Source organism: Brassica oleracea, chromosome C9 (genome assembly GCF_000695525.1).
Source record: "Brassica oleracea var. oleracea cultivar TO1000 chromosome C9, BOL, whole genome shotgun sequence".
Taxonomy (NCBI): domain Eukaryota; kingdom Viridiplantae; phylum Streptophyta; class Magnoliopsida; order Brassicales; family Brassicaceae; genus Brassica; species Brassica oleracea.
In genome coordinates this window covers 46,268,534-46,294,177 of record NC_027756.1, presented here as the reverse complement: position 1 = coordinate 46,294,177, position 25,644 = coordinate 46,268,534, and the positions used below count along the sequence as shown (strand labels likewise).

The 25,644-nt window shown below is 35.8% G+C and overlaps 3 protein-coding genes and 1 pseudogene across 4 annotated transcripts; 1 reads left to right on the top strand and 3 right to left on the bottom strand.

Annotated features, from left to right (window-relative positions):
• Positions 1-1,105: 1,105 nt before the first annotated feature.
• LOC106312947 (tubby-like F-box protein 11) lies at positions 1,106-3,225 on the bottom strand. Of its 2 annotated transcripts, XM_013750651.1 has the most exons (5): positions 2,730-3,222; positions 2,419-2,506; positions 2,154-2,283; positions 1,792-1,977; positions 1,106-1,704 (listed from the first exon to the last, which is right to left on the bottom strand). In XM_013750651.1, the coding sequence occupies exons 1-5, from the start codon at positions 3,033-3,035 to the stop codon at positions 1,221-1,223; spliced, it is 1,194 nt and encodes a 397-aa protein (XP_013606105.1). In that variant the 5' UTR covers positions 3,036-3,222; the 3' UTR covers positions 1,106-1,220. The 2 variants fall into 2 exon arrangements, with proteins under 2 accessions (XP_013606105.1, XP_013606104.1); XM_013750650.1 differs by having other exon boundaries at positions 2,154-2,506; positions 2,730-3,225.
• Positions 3,226-9,815: 6,590 nt separating this feature from the next.
• LOC106316346 (classical arabinogalactan protein 25) lies at positions 9,816-10,598 on the bottom strand. Its single transcript, XM_013754224.1, has one exon. The coding sequence runs from the start codon at positions 10,485-10,487 to the stop codon at positions 10,080-10,082; it is 408 nt and encodes a 135-aa protein (XP_013609678.1). The 5' UTR covers positions 10,488-10,598; the 3' UTR covers positions 9,816-10,079.
• Positions 10,599-13,195: 2,597 nt separating this feature from the next.
• On the bottom strand, positions 13,196-18,815 carry LOC106319167 (serine/threonine-protein kinase ULK4). Its single transcript, XM_013757416.1, has 10 exons — positions 18,622-18,815; positions 18,463-18,552; positions 18,246-18,298; positions 18,082-18,157; positions 17,947-18,008; positions 17,776-17,854; positions 17,638-17,694; positions 15,882-17,513; positions 14,836-15,705; positions 13,196-14,494 (listed from the first exon to the last, which is right to left on the bottom strand). Exons 1-10 carry the CDS (start codon positions 18,667-18,669, stop codon positions 13,361-13,363), a joined length of 4,101 nt encoding a protein of 1,366 aa, XP_013612870.1. The 5' UTR covers positions 18,670-18,815; the 3' UTR covers positions 13,196-13,360.
• Positions 18,816-19,583: 768 nt separating this feature from the next.
• On the top strand, positions 19,584-22,936 carry LOC106315175 (annotated as a pseudogene).
• Positions 22,937-25,644: the final 2,708 nt, after the last annotated feature.

The following is a 25,644-nucleotide window of genomic DNA, read 5'->3' as shown; positions in this document are numbered from 1 at the left end:
TGATGCGGTTAGGCGTAGGTCTTCATAAGGCATATAGTATTGTCGGTTGTCGAATCATCTATGTAATCTTTTTCATATCATAATTGTAAGATTATAATAAATCAGCCTTAAAAAATGAAACAAACAATTCTATATAGCTTGATCGATGCTACTGTTAAAAACAATTTATGTTTATTGTTTTCACGATACTAAAAACATGGTAGTCCATTGTTATGATCTGTTGATCAGATCTCTATATATATATATATAGCGAGATTTGTCAATCAAAAAATTGTTTCAAAAAATTGTTTCATAAATTTGTAATGTAAATAATAAAGTCGTAGGCTCTGACTATTGACCATTTGAGGAACACTAGGAACAAATAGAAAATGAGCGAAAAAGAATAAAATAAAAAGAATGAGTGAGAATGATTGTTCTTTCTCAAAAATAATGAAGAATAATTTTGCTTTATGATTCTCTACAAAAAAAAAAAGAATGATAAAAAATAGAAAGAAAAATTAATTCTTTATGAATGATGTAATTTTATGGAAACCATAAGGAATCGAATGTTCCTTCTCATTCCCTTGGTCACAATATAAATAAATTATATCATATTACTGTAAAATTATATGTATCAACAATGTTTCATAAAAATGAATAATGAAGCTTTAAAACAGAGATCTCTTGTTTCCTATGAATCTATAACTAGAAGTCCTCTTGAATCCTTCGAATCTATAACTAGAAATCCGCCAAATCGAACCAAAATTTCCGGAAATCTGCCAAATCGAACCAAAATTTCCGGTTAGGAGTTTCGTTGATTTTTCTAAAATAATTCGGATTTCGGTTCGTTTGGCAATTAGTTACATCAGTTTGCTTTAAAAAAAATTATAATCAAACCATACGAAAACTCCAAACAGAACAGAAATATTCAATTTTTGAACCACAATAACTAACCTAACCGAACTTATCCAAAATTTAAATTAAATTAAATAAAATATAGCCAAAATCAAAACTTCTATAGAACTTTCAAAATTCAAATTAACCAAATACCGAACCAAATTTTATTTCAGGTTAATTCAGTAAAATTTATGTTGAACCGAAGTATCCCAACCGGCAGTAATGGAGAACAAACAAAAACAAAATCATCAAATACATCAGAATCAGACCATGTTTTTTTCACAATTTACAAAATGCTTGAAGATACTCTTTTACAAAAGGAACCACAACAAAGTGTTGATAAATTATTCACAGGCGATTCTAGTCTCAAAGCTGCTCAAGCAAATGGCAAAGGCCTGGAAAGCTGAGATTGGGTATCCATAATCCATAGTGAACATATCTTTCCCAACTTTCCCAAACTGCAGTATTATCCGCTCGTTCTGCCTCTCCGGTGACAACCCCTCGCCACCGCTGCTAGCTGCCGCAGCCACTAGTTGAAAGTTCTTAACTGAAGCCACTGTGACGCGGCCGTGGAAGTTCAAGCACCAGCAACGTAGCTGCTCATGCCACCGTGGTGTCTTGTTGCTCAGCACTAACGGTGTCTCTTTCAGGTGGCTTAAGTCGCCGCTGCTGCTGCTGCGTGAAGGTTTCGATTGAGACCTGGAAAAAGTTGACTGAGAACCACCGAGGTAAGGAAACTCTGATGGCTCTGAAGATGATACTCCTCGAGGTTGCTCCATTGCACTTGTAGGTATTGTATCCATCACGCATTGCATCTTCCTTGGTCCCCTAATTAATACCACCATCACAAGAAAAGATTTAACAAATCAGATTTCTAAAAGTTGCTAAAATTATAGAATCTGAAAACTCATTTACCTGGAGCCTAAGACATTCAACTCGTATGTGATATGAGAGACCGGGAAGCTTCCAAGGGGAACTTTCGCTGAAGCTTTTGCGGGATTATAAGATCGGTTCTTTCTCAGCCTTGCGGGTCCAGTTGACGTTGACGACGGCAGCATGTTTCCGTCGAAGACTGTGAATTTAGTTCCTAGGAAGTTCGATCTGCCACATGTTTAGACAGAGCAACATATCAAAACCAGCGAAGCACCTTTAACGGAACTGTTTTTAGTTTACTAGAACATGTTAAACACTTGTAATCCATCAAAGCGAAGTTTAAAAAGCTAATAATCGGATAAAACTCATAGTAGATTAATGAACATGATCATATATAGACGCACCTGACTTTGCCAACATAAGCTTGGCTTCTCCTCGACATATCATCAGAGCGCAAAGAAATAATATAATCAGTGCAAGTGGTGTGCTTTAACTTACTCGCAGCAAGAAGAAACTTCCCCTCATCAGTTAATGCTGCAAGGACATGCGAATCAAACAACTTCAGAATCCAAGACACGAGGAAAGGAATCAGACTCTCAGAGTAGATATCTTTTGTCCACTCTCTTGTCTGTTGGATTAAGAACAAGTTAAAGAGATGAAGATGCTCACAGTTGGTTAATCCGAGATACAAATGGTATGATTGCGTAGCTCGGTTACGTTTGATGAAGCACTGAACCAGAGACTCCCTTGGACCAGGCTACAAAAAAACAAACACACCAAACAAAGCAACAATCTTTTATCAAACACCAACAAAGCAAACGCAGCCCATAAACTAGGAGCCACTCTGCGTTTCAGAGCAAACGCGCTTTTGCTGACTTTCACTAGAATTTGAAAACCCATCAATAAAAATCGAAACTTTGTTACTAATTCAATCAAAACAGAGATGCTACATAGATAGTGATTGGTGATAAGGAGAGAACCTGCTTGAGGGAGATGGGGAAAGTCAATTTAGAAGAGATCTCAGGGACGCCGACGGTTTCGTTCATAAGCAGCCGCCATCCGCGGCAGACTCCGGCACAAGCCACCACGCTGCGTCGCGACGGCCAATTGCCACCGTCGGCAGCCTCGACCCTGATGAGAATTTCCCTCAAAAGCTCCTCTGGGATGTCTGACCAGCGATTAGATTCAGATGAGGCGGGGGGAGTCGAGTCGGCGGCGGAGGCGAGGTCGTGCACCACACGATGCGACCTCGAGCGCATCTCAAGGATTAAGCTTCGTAAGGTCATGCGACCTCAGGGGTTGGGTTGTATATATATAAAGGGATTGATCTTTGATCCGTTGTGGTGGTTTTGGGTTTATGGATTCGGAGAGAGAATGATTGAGAGAGGTTTTAGGTAGAAGAATGGAGAAGAAGAAAGTGGTGGTGGTGTTGGTGTTGGTGTTGGTGTTGTTGAGAGACACCAAGCTGATTATTTTCATACAATTATTGAGGATTATTTTACTTACTTCGATTTTGGTAATTAGATAATATTATATATGGGTTGGCGAAAAGAAAAAGGGTACATTTACAAAAGAAAAATACAAAAGATCAACTAAAAAATTATATAATTTTGTATTTCTTTTGTGGGCAAATCTCCAAAATATCAACTTTCTAGGTTTATATCACAAAAATAGCCCTTAAAAACTAAAATGACCAAAATAGCATTTTATCTTTTGAAAAATTTAATTTTTTTTATTTTTCAAAATTTGAAATCTTATCTCAAAATCTCACTCCTCGACTCTAAACCCTAAACTCTCCCGAACTCTAAACCCTAAACTCTAAACCCTAAATCTTAAACCCTACCCCTTAACTCTAAATCCTAAACTCTAAACTCTAAATCTTAAACTCCACCCCTTAACTCTAAACCCTAATGTCTAAATTAATTTATCATTGGGGTATAAATGTATATTTATCTCTTTTGATAAAACATTAAGTGTTATTTTTGTTATTTTTATTTTTAAAGGTTATATTTGTGATAAAAAAAATTTAGTGCTATTCTAGTTATTTTTTCTTCTTTTGTTGAGTAATTTTTTATTTTATTTTGTGTTGTTTTATTTATCGATTTTAGATATTTTGACATCGAATTAAACATCAATCATCTTCAGAAATTCATAGGTTGATATAAACAACTTTTGTACTTTTGTTTTACATAGCACCATTCATGCGTTCTGTTAATTTGATCTGTTCCAAACTATTTTCTTATAAAAGAAGTGTAGAAAGCGTGAGTATTTTATCACATTTAAATATTATGCTACCATAAGGAAAAATACAATTTTGGTTGTTAAGAAAATGATAAAACCGATGGTGGCTGAGAAATCGGTGGTTTGGATAAGATTCCGGTTTATTAATATGAGAAATAATAATAATAATAATAAAAATTTCAAATGTCGACAACATTTATAAAATGTTTTTTTTCTTTGTAAATTCAACCAACTACATTTTTTGTCGACATTCAAATAACTACATAATATCTTCAGATGGCATATAACTCGTAACAAAATATTAGTTTATAAACTATATATCTAATAATATCCTTGTAAAATACCATTAAGAAAAAGGGTGTAAACATGTTTTGTATTCAGTTATTACATATTTTAAAGCCAGCGAAGCTTCATGGGCTACACAAAAGAGCATTATATGAGGTATATGGACCCACTCAAAAATATCTAACCATCGCTCTTAATATATAGTAATGGGGCATGCTCTCTATTTCATTTGGTCCCTTTCTATTTATTTACAATCATTTTGTTTCGTTCAAAATAGAATTTTTTAGAAGTAAATTTTTTAAAAAGTCAAAACAAATCGAAGGCTTTTATAGTTCATAGACTGGACTTTTGAATGGAAGATATACGTCGTCTTACCCAACGAATAAGACATTCTTTAAACAAAATTAAGCCAAAACAGAAACTTTTTAGTATAATACCGTATGTTTCTAATACAACATGCATGCATGTATGGATTTATAATTACTATATTCTGAAAATATATTATTACGTATGCGTGCTTTCGTTCTTAGTTGAAAGTATGTTCTAATTACATGTCGAAAGCCAGTTCCAAAAAAAAGTTTTAATCACATGTAACTCGAGATGAAACTATTACATTTGTGTTTCTAAAAAAAACTAGTAGAGTCAGTTAGCTAAAAAACCACATGGAAATTAGGTAAAATACACACATGATGTGAAAAATTGTGTGTCTATCGACAAAAATACCAAGGTGTGAAATTTAGGGTATTGAGTTAACTATAAAAAAAGTTGTGTATATGAGATGCAATTTTACAAACTATTACATTCGTAAAAGCACATATAACCAAGTGTCTTAATTTAGTGGTAAAGGGGTTTCAGCTGAAGCTTCCGTATAGATTCGATTCTCTTTGGCCATCCATAAACGCTTTAAGTGACAAAAAACTCGGATTTCTATGGACCTCTTATTGATTAGTTTTTGGTTTTTTGGATCACACCAAAATTATAAAAAAAAAAAAAGTAAGAGCAGATATACTTTATCATTAATTTATTTATTATATAAACGAAGTTTGGGTGGGCAGTGGCGTAGGTTAGCGTCATGGTTTTGTTCATTCGAATAAACCGGAAGTAGGTACTCTTACATTAATGCTCTATTCCCTTTTGTGTTTTGTCCCTTTCTTCTTTTAAAGCCAAACCTAACTATTTTGTTGACAAAAAAGAAAAAGGCTTTCTGATGCAACATAGTTGTAGATAAGTATGGCTGGATTCTTCATTCGAATAATCTTGTCATGTTCCAACCACAGTATTTCCGCACATTGTATTGTATTTTCAATATCTTTAAAAAAATATTATTTTAGAGATATTTTTGGCCTATTTTATATTTTATAACTTGTATGTAATTTTCAATTAATATATATCGCAGTACAAAGTTTTCCGCTGTCGGTAAACAAAAAATAATGTGTGATGTTTCAAACATATATACCGTTTCAGTTATGTAAAGCCATATCAATAGTAAATAGCTCTTTTACATTATTACATACCTTTTGGACCGACCATGATCTCGTTCACGGCCTCTGTGTAGTTTCACCGTCATCATTGCTTCTATCCATTAGACTTTAGTCATATCTTATCGACAGCAAACAGTAAGTTTTATATGTGAGGTTTGCGATCCACATCTTTCCCTTACTGGATTTGTGAGGTTTTTTCTAGTTTGTTCATTGTGGTCTGATTCTTAACCCAATTTTTATTTGTGGGTTTAAAATAAAGGGTGGTCTTGGGCTTGCGAGATATGGTCAGCACTATAACACATGATTTTTGTTGTGCAGAATAAACATGTGTTAGTTTGCCAACTCGACTTATCTGTACAGTGAGCTTATTGGAATGAGGTGTACTTTATATATTCTGATTTAGATTTAATGTTGTAGATGTATAGATTTTTGATATAAAATTTTGGTTGTAGACGAGAAAATATTTGATTACTTAGGGTATGACTGGTTCAAACGCAGCGATTGCGGTTGTGATTGCGGGAGTTTGTGGATACGGGCGGTTGCGGTTTCTAGCGGTTTTAAGAGATTTGTACGACTGGTACTGCGGTTAAAAATTGGTGCGTTTGCGGGTGACTTATGACTGGTTAACTACCAAATGCGGTAACAGTCAAATAATAAATTAAACAATATTTACATTTAATATAATTATAAAAATATCAAAAATCATAAAATTATAATAAATATAAAATTTATATTTAAAAAGTTATAATTTTAATTTTTGAAAATTTATTGAAATTGTTTTTATTATAAAATTTTATAATATTAATTAAAATATAATAGATATATTTTAATATTTTCATAATTTCAATTTTAAATTTTTTATTAAATATTTTTACTTTTGTATATATATTGTTTTCAAAAAAAGAAAAAAAATTTACCTTCCCGCAACCGCAAACGCTAGCTGGAGCCAGCTTTTGAATTTATGAGATTCGGAACGGTTTAGAGCGATTTGAGTGATTGTTGCAAACCGCTACCAACCGCTACCAACCGTAAAAGCTGCGGTTGCGGGTGGTAGCGGGAAAACCAGTCGCCCCCTTATTTGTAAGTTTTCTAAAGGGATATTATTCAATTAATTATTAAATTTTTACAGTCCAACAAATTTTAAATTTTAATATAGTTTAAGTTCGTGAATTATAAAATCTCTGTAGTACCCTTTGAATTTTTATTTCAGTCATTTATTCATTAAACTCTACATAGAATTATTTGAAATCCACTTAATTTTTTACAAAAAAAGTTAAAATCCTGTAAAATTGAATAACACTAGATATTAAATATTGGATTTAAATAATTTATTAAATAACACCAGCCTTTTAAATAAGATTTATAAATACTATATTCAATAACATTAGATTTTAAAATATAATTTAGAATCACCATTCAAATAACGATAGGATTGGTTGTATTTAGATTTGAACTCCATTAAAATACATAATTTTGAATAACATCTCCCAAAGCTAAGACACAAGTGATGATTGGCAAATGTTTTAAAAGTGACGTAGAATACAACCAATTTTTTTTCCAAAACACAATTATTTGTTTTCATTCTCTTTAGATTTTGAAAGCAAAAAACCTAGAGTACTTAAAATTTATCTTCAGAAAATTTAAAAGTAAATCGCTAAATCTCATTAAATCTACGATCAAAATTCTACACAGAAAATTGATAAAACTACTGCAAAAAAATCAACAATATTAATGCTATGACGAAATATATAATGCTACAACTCATTTCAATCAAGCTCATTAGTGCAATAGGTATTTTGTTTCGTCAAGCCATAAGGAAAAGAAATGAAAGAAAAATATGTAGCTTTTAAAAAAATTCTTTCTAAAGCATGATTGGAAGAAATTTGTGCTTAAAAACTGACTGCACAAATATTCTACAACACTTCTAAGAGCATCTCCAATTGGTTTCATTTTTATCATCAAAATATCACTTTCTTAAAAAAAAATCAAACAACATTCACTTTAATGATTTGTTTAGTTTCTTTTTTTTTGTAAAAAAAATATTCCAAATATATTACATCTCTACTTTATTATTAATTATTAATAAAACTTTATGTTTTTCATATTTGCTATTTTACCTAACTATTTTTCTTTTAAAAATAATCCAACAAAATTATTATTTCATATAAATTAAACATCATCATATAATAAATTTACTACATAATATGAATAAACAAACACAAAACATCATAATTTGTTAAAAAAAAAACACCATATATATGTATAGGGGTTTTCTATGAGTGGTTAACATAACTGTTTCGAAGTAAGATAGAAGATTATTTATCTTTGATTATTTTTAATCGAGTTAAAATTTATTAAAAATAAATATTGATATGCTTTAAATATAAACATTTGATTAGATGAAAATAATAGTCAAAATTTTAAAATTAATTGGATAATATTAACGTATGTAATTTATTTGGTAAAAAATAAAAATAAGTAAAAGTTAAAAATCAATTTACAATTTTAAAAATTCATCCTCAAAAATAAATATGAGAATAATATATCTTCAAATTTGATTTAACACTGTTCATTGTTTCATTTTGAAGTAGAAAGTAAAATAAGACGAGAGGAAAACTTACTTGAAGATGAATCAAAAAGTAGAAAATGAAGTATGTTTAGAGATGGTCTAAAGCACTTCTCAATCATCACCAATACTCTAGAATTAAAATTTTTAATAGCGATCCATACGAACGAGAGGTGATTTGAAACTTAGTTTGTTATCTTGGGCCTGGGAGTTTGTTGCAACTTACAACAAGAAACATAACACGTGTGTATTATATGCCCATGTTCTGTAATGAATCATAACTGTGAAGCCTCCAAAAAGTAGAGTTTTATGAAATTTTAAAATTTTAGGTTAGTGAATTGATGTATTTTGTCATTCATGAGACATATATCATTTAATCACACTGATTGAGATGAACTAGTAAAACCAATCCACGTAAAAATGTTCCAAAACCAAATATTTTACGATTAAAAGCAACCGTAGTAACCAGCTACGTACGGTTAAAGTCATAGTGTTAGCCTCTGGGACTAGTCAGAGGCTAACGCGATCCAGACTCTCATTTCTTATTGACATTACATGTAGAGATTATCACGCTTTAACGAGTATGTGTTTTTTTGGCATACTCATTCATTGCTTATTGACATTACATGTAGATTATCAATGCATATACTTTGGAGCTTGATATTGCTCCTAGTATCCTACTAAGGACAAAGATAGTGGGTACCAACGCAGCATTGTAGTGATCATCATACCATCTGTCACGCACAAATCCTTAAATTATAAAGTCATATATTCATATACACGAAAATAATAGTATTTCTGTGATTTGACAACATAGCAAAATATTTAAGAAAATTAGAAAGTAACTAAAGGTGAGAGACAGGAGAGGAACACTTTTATACTTTAGCAGGATTAGGAGGAACTCACATGCATGTTCTAACCATTTGTCCATTTTAAATAATTCAATTGTTTGATTTTATCTATATAGTATAATACCATATACCATATCTAATCAAGTGGAATTGCATTGATGTATGCAGCGGAGGCAAACTCTGAATACTAGATATATGACCTCAAAATAAACATATCCCTCTCTTTTTTTGGCCAGCATAATATCTTTTCGAATAACTTTACAATAAGTAAACATATCTATACAGGTTCTCACTACTTTTTTTTTAATTACCATATGAACGGTTTCTTAAAACTATCTAGTCTCATTGGACACTCATTACTAGTTGGGTCTTTACATTCGCCAAACATGATTTAAACTTTTTCAAAAGGTGCTTTAACAGGAAAAAGAATAAAGCAGCAGCAGAAACAGACAAATGAAGTCCACCTAATCAGACAGATTCTCCTAACTATAACACACATATAGTTTAATTTATATCGTTATGTAAAAGGTATATATAGCTCATACTAACATATATATAATGCATGTAATAAGTAAGGCTTATTGATTTTATATGAGATGAAATTTCGTTGGTGTATGGTCCTGATATAAAACCATGGTGAACTTTGAGTTCAAATGATAACATCCTTGATATAACTTGTACACACGTCTTAAACAAAAAAAAAAGCTTATATGCATGTTAATCGAAATGTTTAACATTGACTCACAATTTCAGCAGGGGAAGTGAAATGGAAAGATTAAATGTATAATACATAGCTCACAGCGGAAGAAAAATGTTATATATATTTTTTGTTTATTCGAGAATGATATACATTTGGACAAACACGTGAAACCCAAAACGTTCGTCTAATGTATAACTGAAGTGGAACTATAGTAGTGCTATAACGCCACGGAGCCATAGCGAGGCGGATGAGACAATGAGAAAGAGGAGTACAACTCCGGCGAGAGGATGAGACGGTGGAGCAGGAGAAGAAACCGGCGGAGAAGCGAAGGGAGCAAAAGCCGGGTCAGGGTACGAGGAGCCGTCGCTAGTGTCGGGATCAGGAGGGCTTGGAGAAGAAGGGATTGTACCGGCGCCGGCGCCGGAAGGTAAAGCGTCTCCTGGGGAAGGGAGGAGAGGAGCGATCTCCGGCGAAAGCTCTTGGAAGGGAGGAGAAATGGTTGGAGTAGAAGGTAGAGAGGAAGAGAGAGAAGAAAGAGAGGAGAGAGAGATGAAGAGGATGATGATGAGAAGTTTATTGAGAAAAGAGGAAGAAGCCATCTTCTTCTTCATCATCCTTTTTTGGGTTTAAATGATGAAAATCAAAGTTGAGTTTTCTTTTTGTTGGATCTGTCTCTCTCTATTTGCTGATCGGAGTGCATCTTGAGTCGTAATGATGATGTCTCTATATAAAAGAAGCTTTACTCTTTAAAATTATAAAAAAATAATTTTATTTTCTGGAGGGAAAGAGCAAGGTCTTATAACTTTTCTTTGCAAGAAATTGAGTATATTTACATATATATTTATTCATTTCCACTAAAATACTTTAATATTTCTTTTATTTGTTTCTTCATAGTGATCAATCATGATTCACAATATAGAATGAATTTACTATGATGTTCAATCTCTGCATCCCCATATATAAATACTCCAAGCTCCATATTAATCTTTTTTTTGTATGTTTAGTTATAGTTAGCTATTACCTACATTGCGTGCATAGAACATAAATAATCTCTAGTGATTAGATTATTAAAACAATAAAGGATGATTGTATATTAAACTACGCGGAGTCGAAAGGATTGTAAGTATGTTATTGGAGTTGGTTTGGTGGAAGGGAAAGTTTATCTTTCCTTTATCACGTGGATCGATTGAATTGGTTAATGTGTGTGGTAATAATTGAAGACTTTGAAATTTGCTAAAAAGCCAAGGAGTTTCCACAAGGGATGATTCCTTTAGTATAATACGACATCATATGATATTTGATTTGAACTAATTAATCATATGAAACAAAAAAGTGATAACAATAATTTAGCAACATCTATGAAATGGGGTCTGATATTTTACAAAAAATATTTAACCAATAACTTTAATTAGGCTTAAATCAAACTCGTCTCGAACCAGGGGCGGCCCTGAGGAGAAGCATTACAAGCCCCCGTTTCCAGCCCATAAAAAATATTTGCATAAATCCGCCTTTTTTAAAAAAAATTATCTACAAAATTTATAAAAGTGGTCAATTTTTTTAAAATTGCTTGTGGTATTTTTTATTTCAGGACCGGTACTGTCTCGAACATCCAACGATTCTAACCGAAGTAGTTCGTAGGTACCAGCACCACAACTGTAATGGAGAGAACTAGGATTTACATTGAAAGATGAGCTTCAATGTCACATGCTTTTGAGTTTGTTTTATCTCGTACATATTCAGAAAGCTAGAGCTTAACAAAAAGACATGACGAATACTTTGCATTAAACTTCTAAACTAAACAAAGACTCAATCAAACCAACTACTCCTTTATTCTCAGACATGATTTGCTCCAACAACTAGTAGTAACTGTGTATGTTTGATCGGTAAAGAGAGCTTGGAACTTTATGTTTGTTAATTTTAAACTAGAAAACTGTCACAATTTGTTGTATGAGTCAACTTGATATGCAAACATATGTGAGATATAATGATATACATGTGTTTGTTTGGCATTTGTAACTTTAGAATAACATTGTTAATCAAAACAAATTGTGTAGTCACTCAAGAAAATTCATATGCTTCTTCATATGATAGGTTTAGATTTCGAGGTCGTTTTTTTGTGTGTGTCCATAGACAATGCTCTAAGTAATTACTAGTTAATCAAACCTATACAAAACAATATATTAGGTCTAAACATTTTACATGGATCTGAAAATATGAACCAGATGGCCTCAAAATATTCAATTGGAAACCAAACAAACCTTTTATAAGGTTCAAATTTCCTCATTTCGAAAGAATCAGAACAAAAAATAATCGACATGTTTATGAAGTTATAACATGTTTGTTGATAACATGTCAATTAAACATTGTTTTTGCCTAATTTGTTTAAAATATTTATTGTTTCTTTGTTTATGAAATGAAAGATGTGATGATGGGAAGGTTACACATGTCGTGAATAAACATACTTCATAAGTCTAACAATGATAAGAAGATGGATGCTAATGAGAAGGCTACACATTGTTTCGACTTTGTTAAATATTTTATGTAGTCTTATCATTATCTCCTCTTTCACTTCATAAACAGAGAAACAATAAACCTTTTAAACAAATTAGCCAAAACGAAAATAAGCACAAAGATTCTTTGTTCGACAAAATGTCAATTTATGTACAATTATTGTATTGTAACGGGTATAGTTTAGTGCTAAAATGTGATTTGTTACTTTAATTCCTTTTATAGGATTTTGTCCTTTATATTTCAATGAAAAATTCAAGAAAACTATAGATTTTCTTAATTTATATCCAAAGACTAATTAATTGTCAATTTGGATTCTGAAATTTCAAAACATAATGTTTGAATTGGATGACTATTTACAATTCAATAAGTATAACAAAAGAACTCATGGATAAAGCCAAAAAAATATGTCTAATCGTAACTAAATCTCTAATTTTATTTTTTTTGTTTGGTATAGAAAAATTGAAACAAAATACTATTAAATGAGAACTTTGGTTTACTAAAGTTATCGACATATTATATTGTTTTATTTCGGTGGATCCTTTCTGAAACATGAGCTAAAAACAAATCTTTTGTATCTAAACAAAACTGAACCATGCCCGTTTGGAAGTCATTCATAAGTAAAACTTTCCTTAATTTCATTCGAGGTAAAACATTCTAAAGTTTTTTTTTTAAACATTCTAAAGTTTTTTTTGAGAGGGGGGTACTACACAACCCATTTTTCAATGTTCATTTTGAATTAATTAATCATATGAAACAGTAAAATTCACTCATAACCATACTTTTAGCAACATATATGAAAAAGAGTCCGATATTTAATAAAACTGTAACTGAGAGAGAACTACGATATACATTGAAAGATAAGCTTCAATGTCACATGCTTTTGAGTTTGTTTATCTCGTACATATTCAGAAAACCAGGGTTTAACAAATAGATAGGACGAAATTGCAGAAATATTTTCACTAAACAAATAACAAACTCAACGATGAGGCAACCTCTGCAGCTCCACAACAACGAGAGAAGCGACGCTACTAAGACCAGCGACGTCTGAGTTCTTGATCTCAGAGACTATGGCGTTGATCTTATTGACATCGTGTCCTGATATCGACAAAATCATCGCCTGCGATAGATACTGCTTGCACGCATAACCCAAACAATGCAAGATTCTCTTCAGAACCAACAGTTGCATCTCCGTGCTCTTCCCCCTGCCCCATGAGTCCAGAATCGGTGTGATCTTAGGAAGGTTAGTTAAAAACCCTGTCGTGGCTTCTCTCGAAGCAGCTTTAAGTAGCAACACGACGCATTCAGAAGCAATATCTGCTGCTGCGATGCTCGTGTCATCTAGACCCGCGAGGTGCAAGAACAAGCCAATGTTGCTACCAAAATCTGCAATGTCTCTTATACACTCCTGCGGATCGACCTCGAATGTGAAAGATGACTCTGATAAAAGCGTTGGCTCTTTCGAGTAGTTGGAGCTGAGACCTTTCTTGTTCCCAAGTGACCTTAGCAGAAAAGCTCTGCAGAGACTCACAGTAGGCTCAAGGAAATCTTCCATGTCTTTGGCGTTCACGAACTCTAGCAGATTCCCGATTCTTCTCACCACTTTGAGCTGAGAAAGTAGCTTAGTTTCCATCTCTGGAGCTGAAGCCAAGGCAAGACAGAGCTTGACGTTGTTCACATTTGCGCTTGATAAGTCTCCGAGAAGAAACTCGAAGCATTGTGAAACTGTATTCTGATGCAGTATGTTGGAGATTTTTATGTAATCAAACTCAACGAGCATGATGAGGAGCTTTTGTGCGTATGCTGGGATTGGATCTTCGTCTTGGATCAGTGCAGGGTATAGTGGGAGGAAATGAGAGTTGGATACTGATTTCAAATCCTCGGATGTTTGTTGCTCGATGTCCGTGCACTCGGTTAAGAGGATTGTCATTGAATCGAACCAGATCTTCAAACAGAGAAACCGAGCGTCCCCGTCTTTGTTACCATTGTAAATTGCAGCCAGAGATGGGAGAATCTCACGGATGATAATCTCAGCGTTTTGTTTAACCAGAGGAGCATCTTCTGCTATGCATTCTAGAACTTGAAGAAGAGTTATACGGAAGTCATCTCGTCCCTACAAATTGGCAACAAGTCGTCAAAATTTGCATAAATATATCATATCAAGGTTCACTGTGTCATATAGACTATGATAAAGACAAGAGAGCAAACGGAGAATATTCTTAAAACATCTTAGCTCCTAAACATACATCAATAGTTAACACAGGAAAAAAGCTAGTTATGTGATAGTTCCGATTCTAGTTGTATGAAATTTTCAATCCTGTCCTATACGAAATACTAACCATATTATAGCACAGTAGCTATGATAAAGCAAAGAGTTTAAACGTTGACGAGCAACTAACCACAAGTGCAAAATGAGAAAACACAGAGGCATTTCATTTGATTGTAACTACTGACCTGAAATGAAGCTTCCACAAGTTTTGTAAGATTTGCCAACTGGCGTAGAATTTGTTGGGTTACCAATTTGTTCTTAAACGAAGAACTTCCAAGAAGATGAAGAACCACAGGGAACAAGTGTGCATTAGTCTTATGAGCAGCTCGATTGTTGAGGGTAGAGCCAGGTCCATGGCGTCTTCCTGTCATTAGTTGCTGGATATCACTGGTTATCGTATCCAGCAAACCCGGTATTATGGAGGCAATCACATTCACGAATGCCTCAAGACATTGTTGCACATAAGTGTCTTTTTCTTTGGCTAATCTGTCTACCACAGGAAGAAATCTTGTATTGCAGAAGAAATTTGTTAGCCATCGCCTACTGTTTTTGCAGAGAAGTGCAACGGAGAGAACAGCTTTACCCCTCAGAACTTCAGTTCCTTGCTCTATGACGGAAAGCAAACTAGGGAAGAGATTTTTCTCCTCTGCCAATGTCACAAGATGCCTTCCAAAGCTTGGGAATGTGTGACTTCCAATCATAGCCATATTCAGAAGATTTAAGCAGATTTGCTGCTCTCGTGCGCTGCCTTTCACAAAAGCTGAAGCTATTTCCTTCAGTGAAAGCTTTTCTACAACCGTCTGAATGCAAGGAGGGTTAAAACGAGCAAGACGGACCAAACATGATCCAGCAGTCTGCCTCATGCTCTCCTGTTTCCCTACTGCCCTGTAAATATAGCAGAGGTTGCTTATCAAATCTTGGCTAGAGAAACGGGTGGCCCAATAAGCTCCTTGACTGCAGATGTTTTCTATTGTCCTTAACGCGTAGAGCTGAGTCAGGTCATCCTCTCCTTTGCGTAAGGTAGATGTTACCAGAGAGATCAATGCATTTGAAACCTAGCCAAAAAGAAGAAAAAGAATCTGCTTAAATAGGAATCAGTGAAAAGATAGAGTTCACTTATTCAGATTAAGGAATGTACTTTGGTCCATAAGAATTACACCATAAACATAAAAAGCTAAATAATAAGGCAAAGAATCTACAAGTTTCAAAGTAAAAGTCCTGGAAAACTAACCTGCCAACCTGATGCAGACCGGATTTCTTTAGATGGAGATTCTGTTGGTTTAAAATCCGTATGCTCATTTTGAGTCGAGATGTAGAATAGCAATTCACCTAGAGCTGCCATAGAGAACCTTCTCACTTTTTCATGCTTGTCTCTGAGGCCATTGGTAAGAGAGTCTAAAATACCAGAGTTTGCCAGGTCATCCTCAATAGAAGTAGAATGGCGAATTAACAAACCAATTAGTGAAGCAATTTGTACACGAAACGCCGGGGTCTTGGATAATCGCAGAACTTTAACAAGCACAAGCATTATTGGCCCGTTGGTCAAGATGTTGGCTGCATCAGCATTGCCACTCAGTGTCTCGAGGTATCTGATCAAATTCTGTTTCTCTGAGATGCCAGCACTACTCCCACTTACAACCGTTATGATCCTATTGTTAAGCGGTTCTAGTTCTTGCTTTCCCATCTTACCAAAATCAGAAGGCTGTGGTGCTTCGAATGAGAGAGAAGGCACAGCTTCTTTGTCAGATTTTTTGCTGGGCATCACAGGTCTAACAGAAAGATCAGATAAATGCCAAAGGACGTCACTGATGCTATTAGGTGTTTTAGACGAGTCGTGATTAACAGTCAACCCAGAAACTTCTCTTCCTCTGTGAGTTTTAACTAGAGGACTAGCACAAGGTAGCGCAGCTGACACTTCAATGGGTTCTGACTGCTCTTCTTGGCAATCTTTGGCTCCAGCCGAGGTTGGTGTTTCATTTGGAGACGAGCTCTCATCAGGGACATTATTGCTCCTAACTCCTTGTCTTTGGTGACTCTCATTTTGATTCAGAACTCTTTCATCCTTTGCACAAGGGGTGTTCTCATTTCCTTCTGATTCTTCTGGTCCCTCTTCATCATTGTCTTCATCAAAATCAAGTTCCATATCAGTGTTCTCGATCTTAACTTCAGCACAGTTCTCGTTGCTATTAGGTAAGGGTCTCCTGTAGTTTTCCTTCTCGTTTTCCTTTTGGAGATTTGCCTTTGCGATCCTTGACAATCTTAGAATGTTCACCTGCCTGTTAGCACCCGGACGACCTACATGCTTTTCCTCAGTTGGTTTACTAGGAAGCTTCGTTTGAACTTTAGAACCAGCAGGGGTACCCTTTTGTGGCGTCTCATGAGCCCTTGAACCTTGAGTATTGCTCTCACTGTGTCTTGAACCTCCTTTTGGATCTTTCTCCCGAGACTTCGGAGGGGTCTTGTTTGGTCTGTCACCGTTATGCTCGGAAAGACATGGCTTTGGGTGAATGCCAATCATCTTATCAAAAGTAGGCTGAGGAGGCAACTGTACTAAATTTATCTTACTCTTCCAAAATGCATGACCACAGAGATCTGCCCATTGTATTCTTTGAGCTGGGTCTTTGATAAGAAGAGACTCAATAAGATTGACGAATGAACGGCTCGGATTTCCAGGCAGTGGAGGAGTTGGATCTGAATGAATAGATTTCACAAGCTGGGTGAACTCTCTTGCCACAAAAGGAGGTCTCCCTGTGTAACATTCATATAACACACAGCCAAGTGCCCATAGATCAGAAGCAAAAGAATGGACCCCTCCATCTTCATATAGTTCTGGAGCCATATAGTACGGAGTTCCACGTTTTCCCTGATGCAAGTTATCACAGGGGATCAGTATTCACGGAATGAAGCTTCCAATGTAATTTGATATCATATATTCACTAGTACCGTAAACCGCATATATAGAAAAAGGGACAGGCAAAACTGTTTACCGTGGAAGGAGATTTAGAAATATCGTCTAGTTTCCTTGCCAACCCAAAATCGCACAGCTGCAAAACAGAGCAAAATGAGATCATTTAAACCAAATAATCTCCACACCTGCATAAAAAAAAAGACAGCAAGAAGCTTACCTTAATATGTCCATTTTCATCAAGTAAGATGTTTGACGGCTTCAGATCACAATATGTAATTCCTTTCGAATGCAAAAACCTGGAAATTACCGGAAAAAAATGTCCATAAGAGAAAACATTTTATACATGATCCTAGATGTAGTGTCAAACTGGTAATAAAAAAGGGCTTACAGCAGGGCTATGACAAGATCATATGCAAGACCATAGACCGAATCTTCAGGCAGCTTAGTGTCCTGCAGAACAAGTGATCTTGAGAAAAACTGTGATCTACCATCAATAAGAGAGTTGAACTACAAGCAATAATACCTGCTGCAGTAACGTCCTGAGATCACCCCCAACGCAATATTCCAGAACTAACCACATGTGAGCAGAAGTTTCGTACCTGAGACCACAAGAAGCCGATAAATTAGAAACTAATACAACACAGAGCGCCTGATAATTGTTTTCGATATTAGCTAATGAGTTGTTACCAAGCATAGAACTTGAGTACGTTGGGATGATTTAGCGAGTGAAGGATCCTGACCTGAAAAAGGAATTGAATAATCAATTCAGCATTTGGACTCACAAACACCATCCATAAATAGCAACTTAAGATCCCTAATTGACGAATCTAGAGTGAATCCGAGTCCATCATCAAGCATTCAAATCACTAATTCGACAAGGAGGAGACAGATCTGGCGAGAGTACCTCTTGAAGAACCTTGCTCTTGCGCGACTTTTCGACACTCTTGCAGGCAAAATACTCGATCGACTTCTTCTTCCTTCCTTTGTACACAGTCTGGAAAGAGATACAAACCGATTTAGAAACGAAGATTATCGGGGAATGGAAAAGCAGATTAGGAATTACCGAGCATTTGCCATGGCCAATAGCTTCGTATATGTGGTACTGGTTCATCGTCTGAGCTTCAACTCGCCTGAGATCCGATTCGGAATCTTCTCAGCTCAAAAGGAGGATTAATGGCCGTTGTTGGAATCGATCTGAGAAGAGAGAGAAACAGAGGGGGAAAATGGTAGAGAGAGAGAGAAATGGAAGTTTTTCAAAATTCAAACCCTAGTAAGAAGAAGAAGTGGACAAATAAATTATATTTTGAAAATATAAGGAAGCTTACTTACCGGTAACCGGATCATCTTCGTGTTTCCTAAAGAAGGAGCGGAGCAATGCATGTCAAAATTCAAAATGATTAGCTGGGCTTGTTGGGCCTCTAGTGATCGTTAGCCCATTTAGCCTAGTTATTTTCCCGCCAAAATTAATTGGGAATGGAGCTTTTACCGCTGTGAAAAGTGAAAGAGCTATAAAATTAAAACTGTAAAAGAGTGGCAACGACGACGGAACTTCCACACACAGTTCTCTCCGACGTCAGAATCTTAGACATAGTAAGCTCCTTAATCGCTTTTCTTCTTCTTCTTCTTCCTTCTCCGGCGAAACTCACCGCCGATATTTTCGATTTCGTCTTTGTTGTTGCGTAACCCTGATCGAATCTTTCGTCTATTATACTTTGCCAGATTGTATCGCTGCATCTGATTCACTTAGCATTGGGTTTCTCTCTCTTTATAATAGTCCATCGCTAGCGTTTTTAGGGTTTTAGAAATTTATCAAAAGGATTTTTGAAGTTTCTTCCGATTTTGATTTTTTTCTTTCTGTTGTTTACTTCTAATTGTCTTGGCTCTTTGAAAGTTTTACTTCTCCTATATTCTCTGCATTAGATTTTGAATATAAGTCTAAGGAATCAATTGCTTATAGCAGTTCATCTTTGACCTTTGCTTTGTTTTTGATTATTCTATTTGTTTCGTTGTTGTTCATGAGAAGACATGAAACCTGATCAAGTTGAGATCATAATGGATGACCCACTCAAGGCTAAATCTGCGATGGAAAAGACTAACCTTGATGGTTCTCCAGAGCTTGCTCAGCACAATCAGACATTTTCTTCTGCCACAAACACTGGGGAGAAGAGAAAGAGGGAAGGGTTGGAGAGTGGAGAAAGAGGAACTGGATACAGCAGCGAGACTGAAGAAGTTATTATAGTTGGTGACACCAAAGCTATAAAAGATTTTGGTTTTGGTGGAGGAGAGGAGCTTCAAGGGTCTGTGTTTAGCAAGCTACAGGCTTTCAATGGACAAGCAACATAAATCTTAAAGGGTCTTTGGGAAAGAAAGTAGTTAGAGAAGAACCAGAAAGATCAAAGCACGATTCAACTTTTAATGACTTTGATAAGCCGAGGGAAGAAATCAAGTTTGCAGTTGGACAGACATGGGCTCTTTATGATGATAAGGTGGATGGGATGCCTAGATTGTATGCTCAGATCACAAAAGTTTCAGTTCCCGGTTTCTGTCTTAGTGTCACATGGCTTGAGCCTGATCCAGACCCCAAGGAGGAGATACAGGGGTATGAAAAAGGGTTGCCTGTTTCTGTTGGTAGGTTCAAACTCGGAAAAACCGAAGATATAAAAGATCGCGGAAGGTTCTCTCATCTGGTTCAGTGCAAGGAAGGGAGTAGCGCAGGTACATTCAGTGTATACCCAAAAGAAGGAGAGACGTGGGCTATCTTCAAGGCTCACATCACGTCTCTCTCCTCATACCGGAACCATGACTGGTCAGCACATCCTGATTCACACAGTAAATATAACTATGCCTTCGTCAAAATCTGGTCAAAAGATGATGATTATCCTAGAGTACCGATTGGATTCTTGCATAAAGCAAAAGGTTTTTCAGGTGTGTTTTGTCGCTTTAACAAGGAAGTTGATAAGTCTTACATTAAGCGTGGGTTTACAGAACAATTCTCCCATCGTGTTCCATCATTTAAGACGACTGGAATAGAAGCAGAAGGTGTGCCTCGTCGAGGTGCTTATGAGCTGGATCCCGCAGCACTACCAGAAAACATCAAAGAGATTGACGTCCCTTTACATCTACTAGAAGAGCCTAGTCCTACAGTGTCAAACCATGAGGAGGAGGAGGACAGTACACACTCGCAATGTGTTTACTTTGCTAGTAAAGGAATAACTTTTCAAACAGGCCAAGTCTGGTCATTTTGCAGTGGAGATGATGACCTGCCCCGGCAATATGGCAAGATTCAGAAGGTCACGTTTGTTCAGGCGTTTGAGCAGGATCCGGTAGTTAAATTGCACATAGGTCGGCTAAAAGCTACATCTAACAAAGGCGTCATCCAGTGGAGTGACAAGGAAATGCCCATCGGCTGTGGGAATTTCAGGGCAAGAAAAGGTTTTGAGATATTCACTGATCTTGATGTGTTTTCACGCCAGATAAGCCTAGTCTCCTCAGGAGATGGGAATGACTACAGCATCTTGCCCAAGACTGGTGATGTTTGGGCAATATACAGAAACTGGAGTAATGACCTTGAAGCCGTTGATCTGAAGTCCCAGACTTATGACCTTGTGGAAGTTCTTGATGATAAACTGGACTACAAGGTTCTGCTGTTGGCTCCTGATGGTGGCTTTAAATCAGCGGATTCTGCAGGTGTTCGTTCGGTGTATATGGCCGCTACTGGGCATTGGACTGATGGTGCCGATGTGAGATTCACAATCCCAAAATGTGAAATGCTCAGATTCTCGCATCAAGTTACTACTTCGAGAGTAACAAAAGAGGTACATAGAACTTGGCAAGAAGTATATGAACCTGCTATTGAGGCATTGCTTGGTTTGAGCTGTGCGGTTGGTGTTGGTGAGAAGAGAAAGATGAATGAGCATGGTGAAAGTTGCAGTACTGGATATGATGGTCTGAAGTTTAATGACTTTGAGAAACTGAGGAAAGAAGTAAACTTTTCGGTCGGGCAGACTTGAGCTCTTTATGATAAAGTGGATGGAATGCCTAGATTGTATGCCCGGATCCGAAAAGTTTCAACTCCTACCTTTGGCCTTAGGATCACGTACTTAGAGCCAGATCCAGATGATGAGAAACAGATCCAATGGCTTGAAGAAGACTTGCCTGTCTCTGCTGGTCAGTTCAAGCTTGGGAAACATCAGAACACATAAGACCTTTCCCTATTCTCACATGTTGTACACTGCAAGGAAGGAATCAACACTGGCCATCTCATTGTTTCCCCGAGAAAAGGCGAGACTTGGGCTCTATTCAAAAACTGGGATATCAACTGGTCTTCACAGCCAGATTCTCACCGCAGTTACGAGTATGAATTTGTTGAGATTACGCTGACAAAGCTGGTGTTTCTGTTGCATTCTTGCATAAAGCAAAAGGGTACGCAAGTGTCTTCTTTCGGATGGGAACTGGTCATGCAGACATATTTCGCATTTTACCTCACAGATTGTATCGATTCTCCCACAGTGTTCCTTTCTTCAAACTGACTGGAATTGAAGGTGTGCCTAAAGATGCTTATGAGCTGGACAAAGCTGCATTACCTGAAACAATTGAAGATACAATAGTGCCTCACATCTATTAGCAAAGCTTACAACTTCAAACTCTGGGAGTAATAGAAAAGCTAAACCTCAAACCATCTACTTTGCTAGTAAGGGGAAGGTTTTTCAAATAGTCTAGATTTGGTCATTTTGCAGTGGTCATGAGTTTCCTCTGTACTACGGTAAGATACAAAAGATCATTTCACTCGGGTGCTCCATCAGAAGGCAGTCTACAAACTACACGTACGCCGGTTAAAACCTGCTTGTTTTCCTCTGGATGTGATCCAGTATGAAGACAAGAAAATGCCTGTTGGCTGTGGAACTTACTACGCGAGAAATGCTCTAGAAATCATAACTACAGATGATGTTTCACATCAGGTAGTGCCTGAAACCTCCATTGATGGTAATGAATATACGATTCTGCCCAAGATTGGAGAAGTGTGGGTGATATACAGATTCTGGAGTGAATACATGGAGTTTAGGAAAGTTGGTGTGTGCAGCTATGACGTTGTTCAAGTTCTTGATGACACTTTAGGGTATAAGGTCTTATTACTAGAGCGTGAGCCCAGTTGTGATGATGATGAAGAAAGTTTACTCTTTAGGGAAGTTACGGAGTACAAACATAACGAGATTGATGGGTCGGAGCCGATATTTACAATCACGAATTCAGAGAGACTCAGGTTCTCGCATAAGGCTCCTGCTCGGCGTGTGACCAAAGAGATATACGGAGAGCTGAAAGACCTGATTGAAGTTGATTCAGGAGCATTGGCTTTTATCTTGACGCATGAATCTATGTGAAAAGGTTTTTTTTTTTGTGTTATGGTGCATGTATGTATGAACTATGATACAAAACAGCAAGTATGGTGTTAACTATCTATAGCATTTGCTACCATAACGTAGATGTAGCCTTCTCTTCCTGCTGTTTTAGACTTCATTGATCTCTCTGCTGTTTTAGACTCTAATATAATCTTTGGCACTTTGGTAAACTATATAAATCTTAATAGATTTGTTTCCCGCTGTTGGATAAACTTTGATCGAAACGGTTCATGGACTTGATTAACAAGAGGAGATCTTCCAAGTTCTGCTCGAAGAAGCAAAAGATAGTTACCAAGAGGAGATTGTCATTGCGCTACAAAGCAACACCATCGAAGATATCTCTAACAATGTTGCAAGTTTGGCTGGATGGATCACCACATGGCAGCCATGAGAAGTGAGGGTCATCATACTGGAATGTTGATGACAATGCTAAAGCTTCAGCATTTAGTAGTTTCTTTTGATGGGTTCTGTGTGTTGGTCTTGCTTGCAATATGTATACTAATGTTCTGAAAAACAATGCAGCTGTTGCAATCAGCTTACGTATGTTCCCTTTGATACTTATTAAAAGAAAGCTTGTGTTATCCTCCTCATTGTGTTGTAATGTGCAAAGTGAAAACCTAGATGTTCTGATAATTGATGATTGAGAAATATATATAATCTGGATCACACTCAGCCTTCATGGTCATGGACTCATGGGTCAATGCAGTATGGTATTAGTCACTAGTACGTAACTCAGTTTAATCACATCCTGAGCTCAAAAGTCGAATATACTTGAAGAAGCAAAGTCTGTGTCTCTCTCTTCTTGTCGTCATTATTTCTGAGAAATTTGATTATAATAGTAGACTAGACTAGGTAGTAATCCGCGCGCGGAGTGAGATCCTTATTCCAACCTTATAAACAAAATTTTGTGTTAGATAGATTTTTTTTGTTAAAATATAAATTTTTGTCTATTACATAATAGAGATTCCGAAATTTAAATTTGTTTTAGGTAATATTATTGTCATATATTTGTTAGGTGGACATAAATAATAAAATGGGTCATTGTGTTCATCTTCCTTTATAGAGATATATGTCGAACATGCATCCCATTGGTTTCATGGACTTTAAGATTTGAATAGAATGATCTATAATTCAGTTATATATGCGGTATTTAGTTGATGAGAAACATACTGAATTTATATTTGTTTTATGTTAAAAATGAAAACTCATGTTAGAATCAATGAGAACCATTTTAATGGTTACATAGACCACCAGAAACAAAAATACTATTTCCAAAGTCCTATGATTTTCTCCTTTATCTTCCACATTGCTTTTTGAATGGTTTCAAATCTGCAAGAAAGATGAAGCTCGCCATTAGTGAATCTATAATGAACTCGGATACTGATATGTTTGTGAGTGTGAATTATGATGAAGAGATGTACGACTATATATATATCGAGCAAAGAGAATATAAGGTTTTGATGTGAATTTTTTTTTTTAATGTCAAAGATATTTATCCCCATATAAACTTTCCCTTACAGAAATTGGAAAGTAAATTAGTGATTTCTGAAATTAATATGCCTAAATTAGTGAAAGTACGTATACATACTTTCCTTCAAACATATTAAAGTCATTAGACAGGCCACAAGAAGACACAGCAATGTATCACTGTATTAATTCAAATGCTTAAAGTTAGGAATCAACATTATAATAGAGCAGTTACATCACTCCTGATGCGACACGTCAGCAATATGTGGATCCCACTTTTAAAAAGTGTGAAAAAGTGTCAAGTCTGTGATTCGAACCCAGGTTATTAAGATCTAAACAACAATATTTATACCACTGAGTTAAAGGATTCTTTGTACATTAATGGCTGAAACAAATATATATTTATGAAGGTCGGAAACTTTTGCTTCTTCGGTTTTCTCTGTGGAACCCACACTTATTATTTTATCTAATGATTTAATGAATACTTTATAACTCACGTTTTGAAATGAGATTCGTTAAAAAAAAACCCAATAAACCTCTTTGGTCTGTAAGCGTTCTCTTCAATGGAAGTTTAGGGCTTTCAATTTTCAATCATCGGTTCATGACTCATCTAACAAACACAGATTGGCTCTTTGAGTTTCATGAATCAGTTTTTCTTCTTTAGTCTCTACATCTCCCCATCTTTAATAAATTCATCATCGGTTCTTTTATTTTGCTTGATAAATCATGATTGTGTGGTTTTAATTTTCTTTGGTCATCCTTAGCGTGCACCCTTTGATCTAACCAAGAAGAAGAAGAAGACATTTGTCGTTCAGGATGCCATCGAGGACTCAGCTGAGTCACACGGGAGACATACTATATGTTGCCTGATTGTTCAAGAAGAGTTTATGTGCTGTGAAACATATTTGTTTATTTTCATCAGTTGCTTTATTTAATCTTTTTCCTGCAAATAATGATGGCTTTGATAGTTCATTCACGGGAGCCAAGAAGTAAAAGAAGAAGAAGCCAGTGAGTGTTTGACATTTTCTGTCTTCCTGAGTTTTTTTTTCCATTCATTAAACTTGGATTTTGAAGATTATGTGTCTCACATTCTTTTTATTTTGATGGTTGTTAGGTTGAATGAAGATCATTGAATAAAGAAAATGTCGATGCTCCTGAAGATTTGGAGGGTACTTTATATTTCTTTCTCTGATAATTCTAGCGACATAAATTTGAACCTTACA

Coding starts and splice junctions, on each gene's coding strand:
- LOC106312947 (XM_013750650.1), bottom strand. CDS start 3,035: ATGACCTTACGAAGCTTAATCCTTGAGATGCGCTCGAGGTCGCATCGT. Junction 1,978..2,153: donor GCTTATGTTGGCAAAGTCAG/GTGCGTCTATAT, acceptor AACATGTGGCAG/ATCGAACTTCCTAGGAACTA. Junction 1,705..1,791: donor TTGAATGTCTTAGGCTCCAG/GTAAATGAGTTT, acceptor GGTATTAATTAG/GGGACCAAGGAAGATGCAAT.
- LOC106316346 (XM_013754224.1), bottom strand. CDS start 10,487: ATGATGAAGAAGAAGATGGCTTCTTCCTCTTTTCTCAATAAACTTCTC.
- LOC106319167 (XM_013757416.1), bottom strand. CDS start 18,669: ATGAACCAGTACCACATATACGAAGCTATTGGCCATGGCAAATGCTCG. Junction 17,695..17,775: donor ATGAAAATGGACATATTAAG/GTAAGCTTCTTG, acceptor TCTGTTTTGCAG/CTGTGCGATTTTGGGTTGGC. Junction 17,514..17,637: donor TTTCTAAATCTCCTTCCACG/GTAAACAGTTTT, acceptor AACTTGCATCAG/GGAAAACGTGGAACTCCGTA.